Here is a 16,237-nt window from a genome sequence, read left to right on the forward strand (position 1 = left end):
CGGTAAGATCTGTCAGGAACGCCAGATCACAAATCCATTCAACGTCACTTAGATGTGGCAAATCCTGCCCTTTCTGGTGCATGAAATCTGTGATTTCTTTTCTCAACAGAAAAAAACGCTTCAGAGTGGCCCCTCTGCTTAGCCACCTGACAGCTGTGAAGTAGATCACTTCCCCAAATTCAGCCTCTGATTGTTCCAAAAAGGCCTTAAATTGGCGGTGATTCTGAGCTCTGGATTGAATTAAATTAACTGTCTTGATAACGATGTCCATGATGTGCCCCATCCCGAGTACGCGTGCAGCAAGAGCTTCTTGGTGAATTATACAATATTATGTCTACACCCCCGTCTTCCAAAACTTTCTTGCTTATAAGCGCCACAGCACCTGCCTTACCCCCATCATTGATGGTGCTCCATCTGGCAAGTTATTAAGCAACAGTATGCTTCTTTTGCTGGTGCCAGTAATATATATGGATGTGAACCTTGAACCTCAATGCTCAGAGACGCAAATATTGAACTATATCAGCTCCTAGAAGGAACCTATTCACCGCTAACCCTGAATGTGTTATTGTAATGGATGATGAACTGTACAGAACAAGACAGTTATGACTCCTCAAGTTGCACTTGAGGAGTACTAAATGAGTGCCATCAATTTCAATATTAGTACTTCACACTGGTGAAGTAATCAAAGACCTGGCTTGAACAGGCCCTGACATGGAATGGTGAAAGAGACACAAGTGAGCACTGCTGCTTTAAAACTAATATTAATTGACCATAACAGCAGTGCTTCAGATTGTCAAAAAAAATTTTGTTCTCAGATTTTCTAAACAGTGTTGCACTGTAAACGGGTACATCTGTGGTATTAAATTGCTGTCATGCGCATTTTAATAAGAGTCATCAGAGGTACACTGATGCTGCAGAGGTTTAACATTTGAACCTAACAGTTGTACTGTGTGTCAGACATATCAACAGGTCAGAGATTTTCCATCTGTTCTCAGACCTCATATCAAGCAGTGTTTCAAACAGAGGAGAACATGTTAATCAGCTCTAATATTCATATTCATTTTACAAGAATGTTCCCAAGGACATCCCTCAATGACAACTACACAGCTGCACTTTACTGGGGATAAACATCTGTGGAAGTAAGTATAATCACCTTGTACCATATATAAGCCTGTTGCTGTAGGACCGGGGTGGCCAAACTCTGGACCTGGAGGCCCAATCAACTTCAGGATTAACAGGTATAGTTAAATAGTGACCACCTTTGGTACCTGGGAGGAGTTAGAAATTGTTGAATCATTCAACAATTTGAACAAATACCTGGTCTGAAAGAGCCAGAATTGTCCATCCCTGCCATAGGAAATTGGTGTACTGTAATGTGTTTGTTTGAAATAAACTATTGCTCTTACCCCGACTTGTTTAAAATAACATTACAAAAACTATGCAAGTAAATCTTGCAATTAATTTACTAAACAGCTAGCAAGGTATCAAACACCCAACACAGTGCCAGTTCAGTACAAGAACTGGGTTAAAACCACAGCTCCTGAAACATACTTATCAGTTTAAAAAAGTGGGACCTGCACTGACTGCTTCAGTTATTATATGCATTCAATCATAATAAAAAGGATAAAAGATAATTCTCAAACATAATTCTATAGTTATTGGGGATGTGTGCACTAAAGATGGTAGGAGAACCTTATTCCCTGTTTTCATATTACAAATAATAAACATACGTACAGATCAGTTCACTGTTAACATCTAAACCTGCAAAGTGAAAGGAAACAGCTGTGTGTTTTGACTAAGTCATGCCTTCACAAACACCATTTAAAAACCGTTGAACCAGCTGTCGCTCTTGGTGGAAACAAAGGAATTAAGTTATTTGCCTTCAAAGTAAACATTTTACAGAAATATGTCTTATGTTCTGTGGTTTCTCAAGTTACACTAGGGGGACGTATACTTTATACTGTTAACATTCTCAATCACCAATCATTGCTATAATGTTACACAGGAAATTGATCTGCATTATTAATCTGTACAATATATACAGTATTGTGATCAGGATGACATCACTGGCAAACTGTTTCTACCAAGAAGAGACACAAACACAAGACAGCTGCAGGTTTAATTAAACCAAAGTAGTGTCAGAAAAAAACATGGATTATGTGCCATGGTAGTGCCGTGGTAATTTTTGCTAAGGGAAACACACTTTTGCACAATTAATGATACATTATAAAACAAACAGTTGAAAAAAACACTGCAAATGTATCCCGTGGTTTCAGGCCGAGCCGCCTCTTTCACTCTCACAAAAAACTCTCCTAAACACCAACTGATACCTCACTACAAAACAGCGCAGCACACATACCTGCAGCAACTAACCCACCGATATAAATTCTCTAACCCTCGTCATCACCTACAACAGGGTGTTAAATTGACCTATCTTATACCCCTCCAGCTGGACCCTTAATTAATTATTTCAACATTAATTTGATGGCTCCAGCCACATTCCCATGTGTGTTTGCAGACTCCCCACATCACACGCACCAATGCTCCTACAGGCTGCCACACACCTACACCAATAATAACACACAATACACCCAAACAATAAACAAGAACACCAACAATACAGAAAATAATACAAATATACACAGGGACGGGGTGTACATATATTTGGGGGAGGGAGGGAGGGAGGGGGGGTCACTGACAGGGGTTACATCTAATTAAATAATTGTATAGATATTACCAGTAGTGTAATAAGCTACTGTTTGAAGAAAGGTCAGTTTGCTTCGCTTACTCTAAGGTAGTCTTGTACTTCAAACATCATTTCAACAGGGTGTTAAATTGTCCCCTTCTTTTCCTGCAGGGGTGAAATGACCTCAGATGTGAGCAGTCCCTGACAGTGAGACATGGCAAACAGAGCCTTCCATAACCTAGTATGGTTCCAGACATCATTTAAAAAAAAAAAGAAAACATACATTTGCTGGAACATGTGTGTACATGTGAGACCAACTTAACGAATAGAAGTGCATGGCAGGTACAATTTATGGAATTATTTTGTTATCCAGAACCCCTTTGCAAATGTTTCTGCAGTAAATGCGGCACTAAGTACGGACTAGGCTGGCGAGAGACATGAGCCAAGCTTTTTTGGAACTAAGTCTCTGGAACATTCTTTCCCAGAGGCGATGTGTGACCTGGCAGTCCTCGAAATTAGGTTTTTACCCAACAGACCATTGCATTTATCAAGATTAATATCTTGTAGCAATTAAATGGGCTCAAAATACAATATCATTTGCTCTACATTTGTATAGACAAAGAGAGTTGAAAGGTCACATTTTCACATGATTTAAATGTAATTAGGAAGGCTGTTCAGTCCCAGCGCTTAGTATTCCTCAGACAAGCTTAAAGCAAGTTCAAAGCAAGGCAAAGGCAAATTTAGAGAAAAATCGTAATAACTAGAACCATTCCGAATAATTGCAAACACCATAAAACAGTAAGGGAAACAAGATTACAAATAACATTGGAAGCTACTTACTCTTTAAATGTTAGTTTGTGCAATAAACTCAGTCTGCTATTGCAATCACACAATTCGTGCAGACTATATATATATATATATATATATATATATATATATATATATATATATATATATACAGTACTGTGCAAAAGTTTTAGGCAGGTGTGAAAAAATGCTGTAAAGTAAGAATGCTTTCAAAAATAGACATGTTAATAGTTTATATTTATCAATTAAAAAAATGCAAAGTGAGTGAACAGAAAAAAAATCTACATCAAATCAATATTTGGTGTGACCACCCTTTGCCTTCAAAACAGCATCAATTCTTCTAGGTATACTTGCACACAGTTTTTGAAGGAACTCGGCAGGTAGGTTGGCCCAAACATCTTGGAGAACTAACCACAGTTCTTCTGTGGATTTAGGAAGCCTCAGTTGCTTCTCTCTGTTCATGTAATCCCAGACAGACTCGATGATGTTGAGATTTGGGCTCTGTGGGGGCCATACCATCACTTCCAGGACTCCTTGTTCTTCTTTACGCTGAAGATAGTTCTTAATGACTTTCGCTGTATGTTTGGGGTCGTTGTCATGCTGCAGAATAAATTTGGGGCCAATCAGATGCCTCCCTGATAGTATTGCATGATGGATAAGTATCTGCCTGTACTTCTCAGCATTGAGGAGACCATTAATTCTGACCAAATCCCCAACTCCATTTGCAGAAATGCAGCCCCAAACTTGCAAGGAACCTCCACCATGCTTCACTGTTGCCTGCAAACACTCATTCGTGTACCGCTCTCCAGCCCTTCGGCGAACAAACTGCCTTCTGCTACAGCCAAATATTTCAAATTTTGACTCCTCAGTCCAGAGCACCTGCTGCCATTTTTCTGCACCCCAGTTCCTGTGTTTTCGTGCATAGTTGAGTCGCTTGGCCTAGTTTCCACGTCGGAGGTATGGCTTTTTGGCCGCAAGTCTTCCATGAAGGCCACTTCTGACCAGACTTCTCCGGACAGTAGATGGGTGTACCAGGGTCCCACTGTTTTCTGACAATTCTGAGCTGATGGTACTGCTGGACATCTTCCAATTGCGAAGGGAAGTAAGCATGATGTGTCTTTCATCTGCTGCAGTAAGTTTCCTTGGCCGACCACTGCATCTACGGTCCTCAACGTTGCCCGTTTCTTTGTGCTTCTTCAAAAGAGCTTGGACAGCACATCTGGAAACCCCTGTCTGCCTTGAAATTTCTGCCTGGGAGAGACCTTGCTGATGCAGTATAACTACCTTGTGTCTTGTTGCTGTGCTCAGTCTTGCCATGGTGTATGACTTTTGACAGTAAACTGTCTTCAGCAACCTCACCTTGTTAGCTGAGTTTGGCTGTTCCTCACCCAGTTTTATTCCTCCTACACAGCTGTTTCTGTTTCAGTTAATGATTGTGTTTCAACCTACATATTGAATTGATGATCAATAGCACCTGTTTGGTATAATTGTTTAATCATACACCTGACTATATGCCTACAAAATCCCTGACTTTGTGCAAGTGTACCTAGAAGAATTGATGCTGTTTTGAAGGCAAAGGGTGGTCACACCAAATATGGATTTGATTTAGATTTTAATTCTGTTCACTCACTTTGCATTTAGTTAATTGATAAATATAATCTATTAACATGTCTATTTTTGAAAGCATTCTTACTTTACAGCATTTTTTCACACCTGCCTAAAACTTTTGCACAGTACCGTGTATATATATATATATATATATATATATATATATATATTGGTCAGCTGAGGGTTCCACATGATTTTCTATACACTATAAGCCCTATTTAAATGTTAAATTGCATACAAGATACTCTTTGTGTAGGGGGAAGTCAAGTTTTCCATTCTCCAGTTGTGTTCTTTTTATAGATCTATATGACATAATTTGCTGGTTTAATACACAGTCTTAGATTTAATATAAGACAGACGTACCTGACTACTTCAAATAAATATCAGAGAACTGAAACAACACTGTTGGACTACATGTGAATTATAAAAAAATAAATAAAAAGACTGGGCCTTTATTGTAACAACATACCCTTTGTACTCACTTGACTGCGACCCTTTTTGACATATTTAGTGCTTTAGGCCTCTAACATGGTTTTAATAAATCTGGCACCTTCTTTGAAATGACAGTTCTTAAGAAAACAAGGGGGGGGAGGTTGGATGGACAGAGAGCACTCGGCTAAGTTGAAGCTAGGCCTTGGTTCTTGGATAGCAGACTGAAAGTGGGAGGGACGTGCTTTCCTCTGAAGGTGAAGGGGTGTTGTGAACATGGGAAAGAAGCCAGACACTTACTATAGACTCAATTTGTATCCTGAGAAAGAGGTGATAAGGTGGCCAGGGATACAAGCAGAGTCTTTCTACTATTCCATCCCTCTTTGACACTCTCAGTTGCTCACCCCCTCCGTTTCAAAGGACTGCCCATCTGTATGCTATTTTAAAGGAGGCTCCAGAGGAAAAACAAGTCTGCCGGCAGGGAAGGAAGTCCATGCATTTCAGATTGGCGTAAGCAGCACCACATCTGGAAACCAAAAACAGGGGGAAAGTCAAAACAACTGAAGCACCCAACCGGGGAGGAAACAAAGAAAGAGGGGGTTACAATAACCAAGAGATAGACAAGAAGCTTGGATGAAAAATAGGAAATGGCTTTCATTTGTTTCTCCTTACTGTGCTTCTTATCCATGTTGTTGAGACTCTTTTCTCCAGCCACAGGGGAAAGGGGACAGCAATCTACAGTGGTCAACGTAAGTTCCTTTTCATTTCTAACACTTTTTTTTTTTTTTACAGTGGTAACACATAAGGAAACAAATATAAAATACTATAGTGTTAACAAAAGAAATGTACTGTAGTCTTATGCCTTACCTCCTGGTACTTAAATAAAGTTTAATATATGTGTAAAAAGTTTGTTTTGTAGATATTCAAAACAAATTTTTCTATGCTAAAACAATCAAGAAATCATTTTGACATGTGACATGTAAGGCTATTAATTTACGATTCAATAGAAGTTATGATAGATGTTTTTCATACATTTCAGTACAGCTTGATTCCCAAACAGGCACAAGTTAGAGAAACGGCTTTATGTTCTTTGGGGCTGAACTGCAGATGTTCTGTGAATTCTGGCTTAGGGATTTCATCAGTCATAATGAAAACCATCTGTGGTGAAACTAATTGCACTTGTGTAAGACAAACAGAGAGGAAGATCACAGGGAGCATGTGTCGCATAGACAATTGTGAATCGTGATGAATTTATATATATTGTATATATTGTTACTTTATGGACATGTGCTGTTAGGAGTTTCAGACCAAATGATGAACTGAAACATGTGATAGAGGCAAGAGGCTTGAGATGAAAAATGTGCTGGAGCCAAAAAAAAGTTAGCTTCACCACCCTACACAGTGACAAGACAAACCAGTGGATATGTGTATGGGTATGTGATCAGGATTTCCATTAGTGTTGTTGTGGACATTTTTGTTATCCTTTAGGTGTGTACCTACAAAGGGTGTATCTATCAAACAATACTCACGTTATTCTTTCAGAATTCTAGACAAAGGGGGACACACCCCAAATACTCCAATATGCTTGCAAAAAAATGCCAAAAATAATTTGTAAATTAAAATGTTTCTTCATTGCATTGATTGTGAAGCATCCTTTACATTTTAAAACCTGTCTATCACTCCACACTGGGGCAGCAGTGTGGAGTAGTGGTTAGGGCTCTGGACTCTTGACTGGAGGGTCGTGGGTTCAATCCCCGTGGAGGACACTGCTGCTGTACCCTTGAGCAAGGTACTTTACCCAGATTGCTCCAGTAAAAACCCAGCTGTATAAATGAGTAATTGTATGTAAAAAATAATGTAATTGAATGTAAAAAATAATGTGATATCTTGTAACAATTGTAAGTCGCCCTGGATAAGGGCGTCTGCTAAGAAATAAATAATAATAATAACAATAATGGCTCATGGCTCATTACCATATCTGGTAACAAACATGACAGTTGTCCTTCCAATGAGGAATGTAATCACTGTTTTTACAGTTTCCACAATTATTCTGTAGTTGTTTATCAACCAATATAAATCAATTGCTAGTAGTCAAATGGAAATATATGTATGTACTTAGAAGCACTAAAAATGAAATGATACAATAACAAACATTTCAATATGAAGTCTTTAACATGCAGGTGTAGTCAAAAGTCTACATACCCCAATGGAAATGTATAATTTCTAGAAATTTTTTGAAAACAAAGAATTTGGGGAAAAATCTTTTGTAGCAAAAGTTTTGGTTTTGTGAATGAGAGGAAAAAAAGTTACACGAAATAGATGTCTACAATTATTTATTTCAGTATTATTATTTTTTTTTGCAAAACTCCAAAAATGCTAATTCAAAAGTATTCATACTCTTTGATGCTATGATAGTATTGTCTAAGGTGCTAGAAATTTCAATATGATAATGCAGAACCTAATTCTAGAAAAGTCTAGAAATGCTGGATTGTAGGTGAACATTCTTAGAGAGTATAAAAGGGTTAGCATAGGATGATTGCTGTCATTACCAATAAGTCAATATGGCAAAAAGTAAAGAGCTATCTGAAGACAGGCAGAAAATTATTTATTGTCATAAAGCTGGAAAAGGATACAAGAAGATTTCCAAGCATTTGAGTATCCCAAGTTCAACTATTGTTTCTATTATCAAGAAGTACAAGACTCTTGGTACTGTCACAACACTCCCTCGGTCTGGAAGAAAGAAGGTTCTTTCACCAAGAACAAGTAGAAGAATTGTGAGGAAGGTTAATAACAATCTGAGATTGACTGCCAAAGATATTCAGAGTGAATTGGCTGCAAGCGGGACTGGGGTTTCCATTTCAACCATAGTATTGTATGGTGAAGGTCTCAATGGTCGCAGACCAAGAAAAAACCACTTTAGGAAAATGTCACATTCAAAACGGCATTTGAATGATGGATATGAGTCCTGGTCAAAGGTTTTGTGGAGTGATGAAACAAAAATCAAGCTATTTGGTCACACTGATAGTCGTTACGTTTAGAGAAGGTCTGGTGAGACGTACAAAGAAACGTTTTTTCTGTTTTTCCTTTAATGGCACAGGAAATTTAGTTCCAATACATGGTAAAATAGATTCCATAGCATACTAAAAGATATTGGCCAATCATCTAAACCCTCTGCTTCAAAACCTGGTTTAAAGCGCAGCTGGACGTTCCAACACAACAATGATCCAAAGCACACATCAAAATCTACCTTAGAATTATTCTTTTTTATTATTATTATTATTTATTTCTTAGCAGATGCCCTTATCCAGGGCGACTTATAATTATTACATGTTATCACAGTACAAATTATTGCATTATAAAATATCACATTACAGTTTATCACATTACAGAATATCATAATACAGTGAAGAGCAGATATGAAAGTACAATAAAATCAATTAAAGTAAGAGCAAAATAAAGTATACAGTAACTTATAAGTAAGAGCGAATTTGACTAAGTGCAGTTAAACCTTATAGTAACTATTTACTTATATGAGTAAAGTCCAGTAAGAACACACAGTAAGTACGATAAATGGATGAGAATGATTTCAAATAAGAGAAGTTACAGAAAATGTGAGTACAGATACCTATAAGAGTACCTATAGAATGGTTAAAGAAGCCTACACAATGGTTAAATGAGAATAAAATCAAGGTTCTGGAATGACCTAGTCAAAGTCCTGATCTAAATCCGAGTGAGAATCTTTGGTATGAGTTGAAGAAGGCTGTGCACAAGAGAAGTCCTCAGAATTTGAATGAACTGGAACTGGAGTTTTGCATTGAAGAATGGTCAAAAATCACTAAAGAATCATGCCAAAAGCTCATTGACAAATGTCCTAATAATTTCAAAAAGGTTATTATTGCTAAAGGTCTCTGAACTAGCCATTAATTTTATTTTCCTTGTCAAGATATGAATACCTTTGAATTAGCATTTTTTGAATTTTGCAAATAAATTGCTGAAATAAATAACTGTAGACATCTACTGTAAAAACCTTTGTATGTCTATTTTCTAGTTATTTTAGGGGGTCCTAAAAAGAGGGGAGTGACTTATACACCGGTGTGACCCATAGGCTTTTTCCTGAAATTGTTGTCTAAAAAAAGGGGGGGGGGGGGGGGGGGGGGTGGCCACTTATACACAGGTGCGACTTATACAAAAAACTACGGGGTAGATTCTCAAACCTATTTAAACCAACACAAAAAAAACATTTCCAAAAGTAAAAACAACAATTACAATATTAAAACAAATGAGAAACTACATCAAACTATTTACAAGCTGTTACATTGAACACCTGAGTTGTTTATTTCTGTTTGCAGTTATTATCCTATTAGGAAATATATTTACCCCTTTTTAAAACACAACCAGATGGTTTGAGGAAATTAGATTCAGGTTTGGTCAACGCTCTTCCTCCCCATTGGCATGGACAATGTGCAAACCAGTCCTCTGGCAATTGCAGTACTGGTATATTATTTACAAGTAAAGGGATTGTATTAAAATTGTACTTTGAGGTTTCTTAATTGGAAATCCCACACTAACATATTTTACAGCCATAAAACCACCTGGAATTAACAAGAGCCTGGCTCTTTTGCATAGTGGTTAAGATATTTGCTTGCTTTGCACAAGGTCGTCGGTTTGGGCCCAGCCTCTGCCCTGTTACATTGGTGCTGTGACTCAGATCTCAGTGATTGGCTGCAGCTGATCACCAAAGTTAAAAGGGTGAAGAGTGTAACGGGCAGTGTTGTGTGATACGCTGCCATTACGAATTCTGTCCCCTGTCGGTTCTCGTACAGCCTCCGCCCTGTTACATTTGCATTGATTTTAAGAACCAAATAGTAAAATCACTGCACTTACTGTTACAATCAAGAAACAGGTTCTGGTTTCTTTTTGTTTGTAAAGAGGTTCTTCTTTGAAAATACAATGGCTGACTACAATAACAAAAGCATCTCTGTATGCCAAACTAAACACAGAATCTTTAGCCAGCTGTGACCAATAATGGCTTCAAAGTTGGAGGCTGCCTCGTTCCCACTGTTTATGGAAAAAATGACTGAGCACTTTCATGGTCCATGACCTGCTGAATATGTTTGTTTTGGACGTCACTGCACCTTGAAATCAGGGCTTGTTATTGTATGTAGCCCCCACTGTGTTTTTTTTTTTTTTTTCCAAAGACTACAGAGGAGGGCTTTTAAGCACATTTAACATTTGCTGAAGATTGTGGGCTTGATTCTCCAACTATTCACAAGCTACAGGATGTTTCTTACTGGAATATTAAAATGCACAGTAATCTGCTTCTAGCAGCCCCAACAACTGTCTAAAGGGATTTCTACAGACAGGTGCATTGCCCTTGTTTAAAAGTTTCTTCTAATACATGTTTGAGAGTATTAGAAAAACAAATGGTTTGTATTCAGGGACCCACCAGCATTTACCATTCTTTACACAGTATGTGCTGCTCCTATACTTTCCTCTGTTATTTAATAATATAGTTTACATTAAAGCAGTGGCATCAGGAATTAGTCCCGAACCAGAAGTAATCGCTAGGGCTGGTAGTGTTTAGGACGGCTGCTCAAAGAGGATTCTGGGGAATGTCAGCAGCAGCAGCAGCAGGAGCAGGAGCCGGCTATAAAAGCTTTACTGTTCACAGGATGTTTCCCATTAGTTCACAGTAGAAGCATATCTTTGTGTTTCAGCCTGTGAGAAAACAAATCAAGGAAAAATATGTTGTGGAACTAGGCACATATTTTAGGAATGTGCAAATGCATCCCGCCTCGCAAGTCAAGGAATAAGTGACCAATTGATACTGAGAGATTAAAGGCCAAGTCATTAGATTCTAACAGCCATCTATGAACAAAGTCATATTCATTGCTGAAATCTTTATTCAAATGGAATGTATTTCCTGTTTTTTGACTTACAAATGAACAATATTCGTTAACAATGTACAGTTAATTAGTTGTAAATAACCAAAACTCTTATTAGAAAAGCATCTGGTTTCACAGACTCAAATTAAACTTTGGACACCCGTGGTGTACTATAATTGCAACCACAATTTCGTTTTTCAAATGGACTTCAGATCTTCGTGGTTGTTTGAATTGGATTTTTTAGGGTTTGGTTTGAGTTACACTGTGGGACAGCTAGCTATAAAACTAATGCATTTTTCAAAATGCCAGACATCATTTAACAGTATGTCAGCCCCTGCTGTGCATACTCCATTGGTGTCCATTGAACACATGCCCATGAAAAAGTCTGGCTTTGATCTAAGAAATACAGAAGATATAAGGACAAGATGTTTTTTAAATGGAGAACAGAAGAACAGAAGAATGTTTACGAATGAGAGGAGGCCATTCAGCCCATCTAAGGAAATAAAAGTGGTACTCACAAAAAAAAAGACCAAATCTTGTCAGATATCCTGTTGGTATGCTTTCATTAAACAGATAGCAAAATTGTTTTATACCATTTAGTAAACCTTCATGAAGAGTTTCCACTTGAAACACCAATCTACATAACTTCCTTGGTGTTTTTTAAAAATACAAATGGGGTGTATGACATAAACCTGGGTTTACAAAAGGCCTATGGCAAAGTGAAACATTAAAGATGCATTTTTAAAATAATTGTGCTGAGAAACCAAGAAAAACAACAGAAAGCAGAGAGTATTTTCAATTGAGATGAGGTACTGAGGGATCAGTGCTGGGACCCTTGCTCTGTCTCTTCAACATAAATTACCAAAACCATGGGATACAAATCAGCCATTCAAATACTTACATTTGAAAACCACATCAAGGTGTGGGAGTAGCCCGCAGATACTCAGAGTCTCATCCAAATTCAATGTTAACAAATGGAAAGTGTTACATGCTGGCACAAAAATACAGGATATAATGCCAAATAAGATTTACTGGACTCCGTGTGAAAAACACCTTGCTGTTTGTAGCGAATCCAGGCACTTTGGAGAGGCATTAAAAAGGCTAACAGAATGCATGATTATATAGCAGTCAATACTTGAAATACTGTGTTCTCTTATTCCTGACTGCTCTTATGTTTCTGTGGATGTGAAGTCCAATAGGCTCCTCCTGATTTAAATATTTAACAATCAGTTGCAGGCAAATCAAGTGACAAAATGATAATATGGAGGAAGCCTGTCCAAACTGGAAAACAAACACAGCAGTTAGACTTACAGTACATGCTCTCAACAGTTTATATACAGGGTGATTAGAATATAAAGCGTTGATGTGGTAAACTTACTTTCTAATCACCCTGTGTGTGTGTGTATATATATATATATATTGTAGCACAGCGGGGAGGGGGTTGAAATCCTCCCCGCAGTAAAATGTGTAGTTTTGTTAATTGGGGAAGGGTGTTGTTAATTGTTTTATTATTAATTATCCCCTGCACCTGGTAGCCATTGTTAAATTAGAACCAGGTGCAGGGTATTTAAGAGAGGCAGTCAGTTTGCTCAGGGCTGCTGAGGAGAAGGAGGCAGAAAGGAGTGCTCTGCTTCCTGGCAGTCGTGAGGTAAAAGTGTGCTGTATTAAACCTGTGTGGTTTTTGTTTATTGTTTGGTGGGGAAACGGCCTAGCTGTCCCACTTGTAGTCAGGGTGTTCCTGTGTGTTTAGTTAGTACTCCTTTGAGGAGTTAGGCTTTTGTTTGTTTTGTTTGGGGTTTATGAATAACTATACAGGCCCTGTCCTGTTTAAATAACCTCTGTGGTCCAGTAAATGTTTCTTTTACAATCAAGAAGGTCCGGAATTGTAGCAAGGCACCCCTACTTTGTTACAATATATATATATATATATATATTAGGGCTACTCCAATTAATAGATTAATCAGACTGATTAATCAACTAAAGAGTTGATCGCAGATTTTTTTTTTTTTTTTTTAATTAAATCATGCAGTTTTATTTTTGTATATGAAATAAAATCAACCAATAGAAATCTGCATTTTCTCCGCGGCAGTCTATTCATAAGTGACCAGAGGCAGGACATAAACGGTGACGGTCTTTATTAGGTTTAACCAATGGGAGAGTCAAAGATCTGCTCCTTGTTATACAGGTGTCCAATCATGAGTGAGCAGAGGCGGGACACAATTGGGAGTTTAACCAATGGGAAAGTCAAAGATCTACCCTGGTTTTACAGCTTTACCCTGCACCCAGCTCTGATTTGCAATGATAGCCAGGTGCAGGGGATAATTAATAATAAAACAGTAATTAAACTAAAGAAATGTGCATACGCACGTGTTTTTGGCAGGGAGGATTTGGGAGGGAGGCTGTGTGGTCCAGTGGTTAAAGAAAAGGGCTTGTAAGGAGGAGGTCCCCAGTTCGAATCCCACCTCCGCCACTGACTCATTGTGTGACCCTGAGCAAGTCACTTAAGTCACTTAACAAGTCACTTAACCTCCTTGTGCTCCGTCTTTTGGGTGAGATGTAATTGTAAGTGACTCTGCAGCTGATGCATAGTTCACACACCCTAGTCTCTGTAAGTCGCCTTGGATAAAGGCGTCTGCTAAATAAACAAATAATAATAATAATAATAATAATAATTTTAACCCCCTCCCTGCTTGGTTACAATATGAGCCCCTTCTGAGGCACTTAACTTAATGACGTCAAGCTTATAGTTGGCAAAAGGTCAGGAACTCAACATTTTGGATGAGGTGGGGTTTTTTTTGGACTCACTAGAGCCAGACAAATCAAGCTATTTAAACATAATCAATCAGATGGCATTTGAACCTTCATGATAAATGTCAGTGAAATGTCAGCTATTATCTTTTAATGATTTGAACTTCAACAATATAACTGAGAACATTTCTGGAATGTTCTTAATTGTGTACTCTTTTCTCTGCCCTTGCGAAGGCCTTGCTGACATTTTTTTTTAACAGATTGGAGATGATCAGTCTCACATGCTGGCAAGGGTTTTTATTCCATGCAAAACGCCATTTGATTAAATATCAACAATAATCATTCTGAATGACACCATTAGCCCTGACAGTTTCATTTCAAGCATTCCTTGACTTCTGCTTTAATGGATCGCAAGTACATAGGGCCTCATTTACGAAAGGACACTAAACATTATGGTGCACCATAATTGCAATTCGTGTGCACCTTAATGATTTCCGGATTTACTATTGCGATGTTATTCATTATCGCGCAAAATAGTGGGCATATTATGGCGTGCACTGATTTTATTGTGGCACACTATGGCAATCAGAAGGAATATGTGATTTGTATGGTAATGCATAAGCTTTATTCGCACCGTATTTACTATAGGGCGGTAGTCGTAGTGTTCACCTTAAAGTGAGCGATAATTAGTTTGTTTGGAAACCAGGCTTTAACCACTGATAGGCACTCTATTTAACAAGTTTTCTGGACTAAAATCTTTCTGGCATTATGGAGGCATTACTTGCACACAGAGGCTGTATGGGTAGGATCCAAAGAGGAAAATGAATGAGTTATGAATTTGAAACGGAAGATTTAGTCTTTAAAACTTGGATGGTCATCCCCCTGTGCGTGTTACCGCAGACCAGTTCTGAGCAATCTTCTCTTTAGTTTTTCTTTTCAGCTCATCCATTTTTTTAACATGTCAATGGCTCTTTGGCTGTGACCCAGGGCTGCATCTGTTGATCGCTCATTTTCGGTCAATGTAAGCCACCTCCACCTTTCACAATAAGCTACTGACCAAAAGATACACCTGGACTGCTGGGGCTTTTTATATCACAGTGGTCACAGGTAATTCTCGTGCATTATCGGGCACGTTAAATTATCGCTCACAATACATGTAGTGTGTGCACTATGGTATGTAAATGAGCCGAATAGTGTGCATGTAACTGAATGCGTTCTCTCTTAGTAAGTGGGGCAGTACCATTTAGATTTATGGTGCACACTAGGCTCACTGCATAATGTATTTGGTGTAAAAATTGCAATGCATAATTTTAATGCATGCTGCTCAGACCACCAGAAGGCTACAGTACATGTTAACCTGGCATAGTCGAATGAGAAATTTGAATGAGTGTGTTCCCTGCAATTGGGTAATGCACAGTATTTTATGGTGTTTTCCTTCTTATTTTTAGGTTTGTGGAAAAGGATATTTTCTTTATGAGCTGGAAACGTGTCTACCATGCAGCTGTAATGGTCACTCGAACAGCTGTCAAGATGTAACAGGTATCTGCAATGTAGGTGTCTGGCTATATTATTATTATTATTATTATTATTATTATTATTATTATTATTATTATTATTAACTGATCAATTAATATTCTTTCTTCCACATGGTACTGGACTTCCCCAGGATTAGGTCCTGTTCACACCTAAATACTTGATCTCTTCACATATTGAACATAATCTATTAAAAAAATCATAATTGTGGAGAAATATAGTAATTTTAAGCAAATTAAGTAAACATTAACACTTCGGTCAGCTGTTTAAAACCATCAATCTGGCTTCAAGAATGTCAAAACCCATGTTTACAGTTTGGTTGGTAGATTTCTAAGTACCTTTAAGGAACAGAAATAAATTGCCTCAACTGACCTTCATTGTAACTGTTTAACGTTCCCTATATCTAAAGTCAATTATTTGATTGCTTTCACCTTTTCTTCCGCTGTAAGATGCCGTATTCACAAAAAGTGAAATAAACAGAAGAAATGTACATCTGATATGTAGGGTCAATGAAAAACACCATACATGTGATTTCTGTACT

General features: G+C 37.9%; 1 protein-coding gene across 1 annotated transcript in view; it reads left to right on the forward strand.

Annotated features, from left to right (window-relative positions):
• Window positions 1-5,842: 5,842 nt before the first annotated feature.
• Window positions 5,843-16,237, forward strand: part of lama4 (laminin, alpha 4) — a 45,493-nt gene continuing 35,098 nt past the window's right edge. The window contains exons 1-2 of the mRNA XM_034005351.3: window positions 5,843-6,279; window positions 15,612-15,713. Coding sequence (XP_033861242.3) covers window positions 6,178-6,279; window positions 15,612-15,713 — 204 coding nt within the window. The 5' untranslated portion in view covers window positions 5,843-6,177. The remainder of the gene's footprint in view (window positions 6,280-15,611; window positions 15,714-16,237) is intronic.

This window comes from Acipenser ruthenus, chromosome 5 (genome assembly GCF_902713425.1).
Source record: "Acipenser ruthenus chromosome 5, fAciRut3.2 maternal haplotype, whole genome shotgun sequence".
Classification (NCBI taxonomy): domain Eukaryota; kingdom Metazoa; phylum Chordata; class Actinopteri; order Acipenseriformes; family Acipenseridae; genus Acipenser; species Acipenser ruthenus.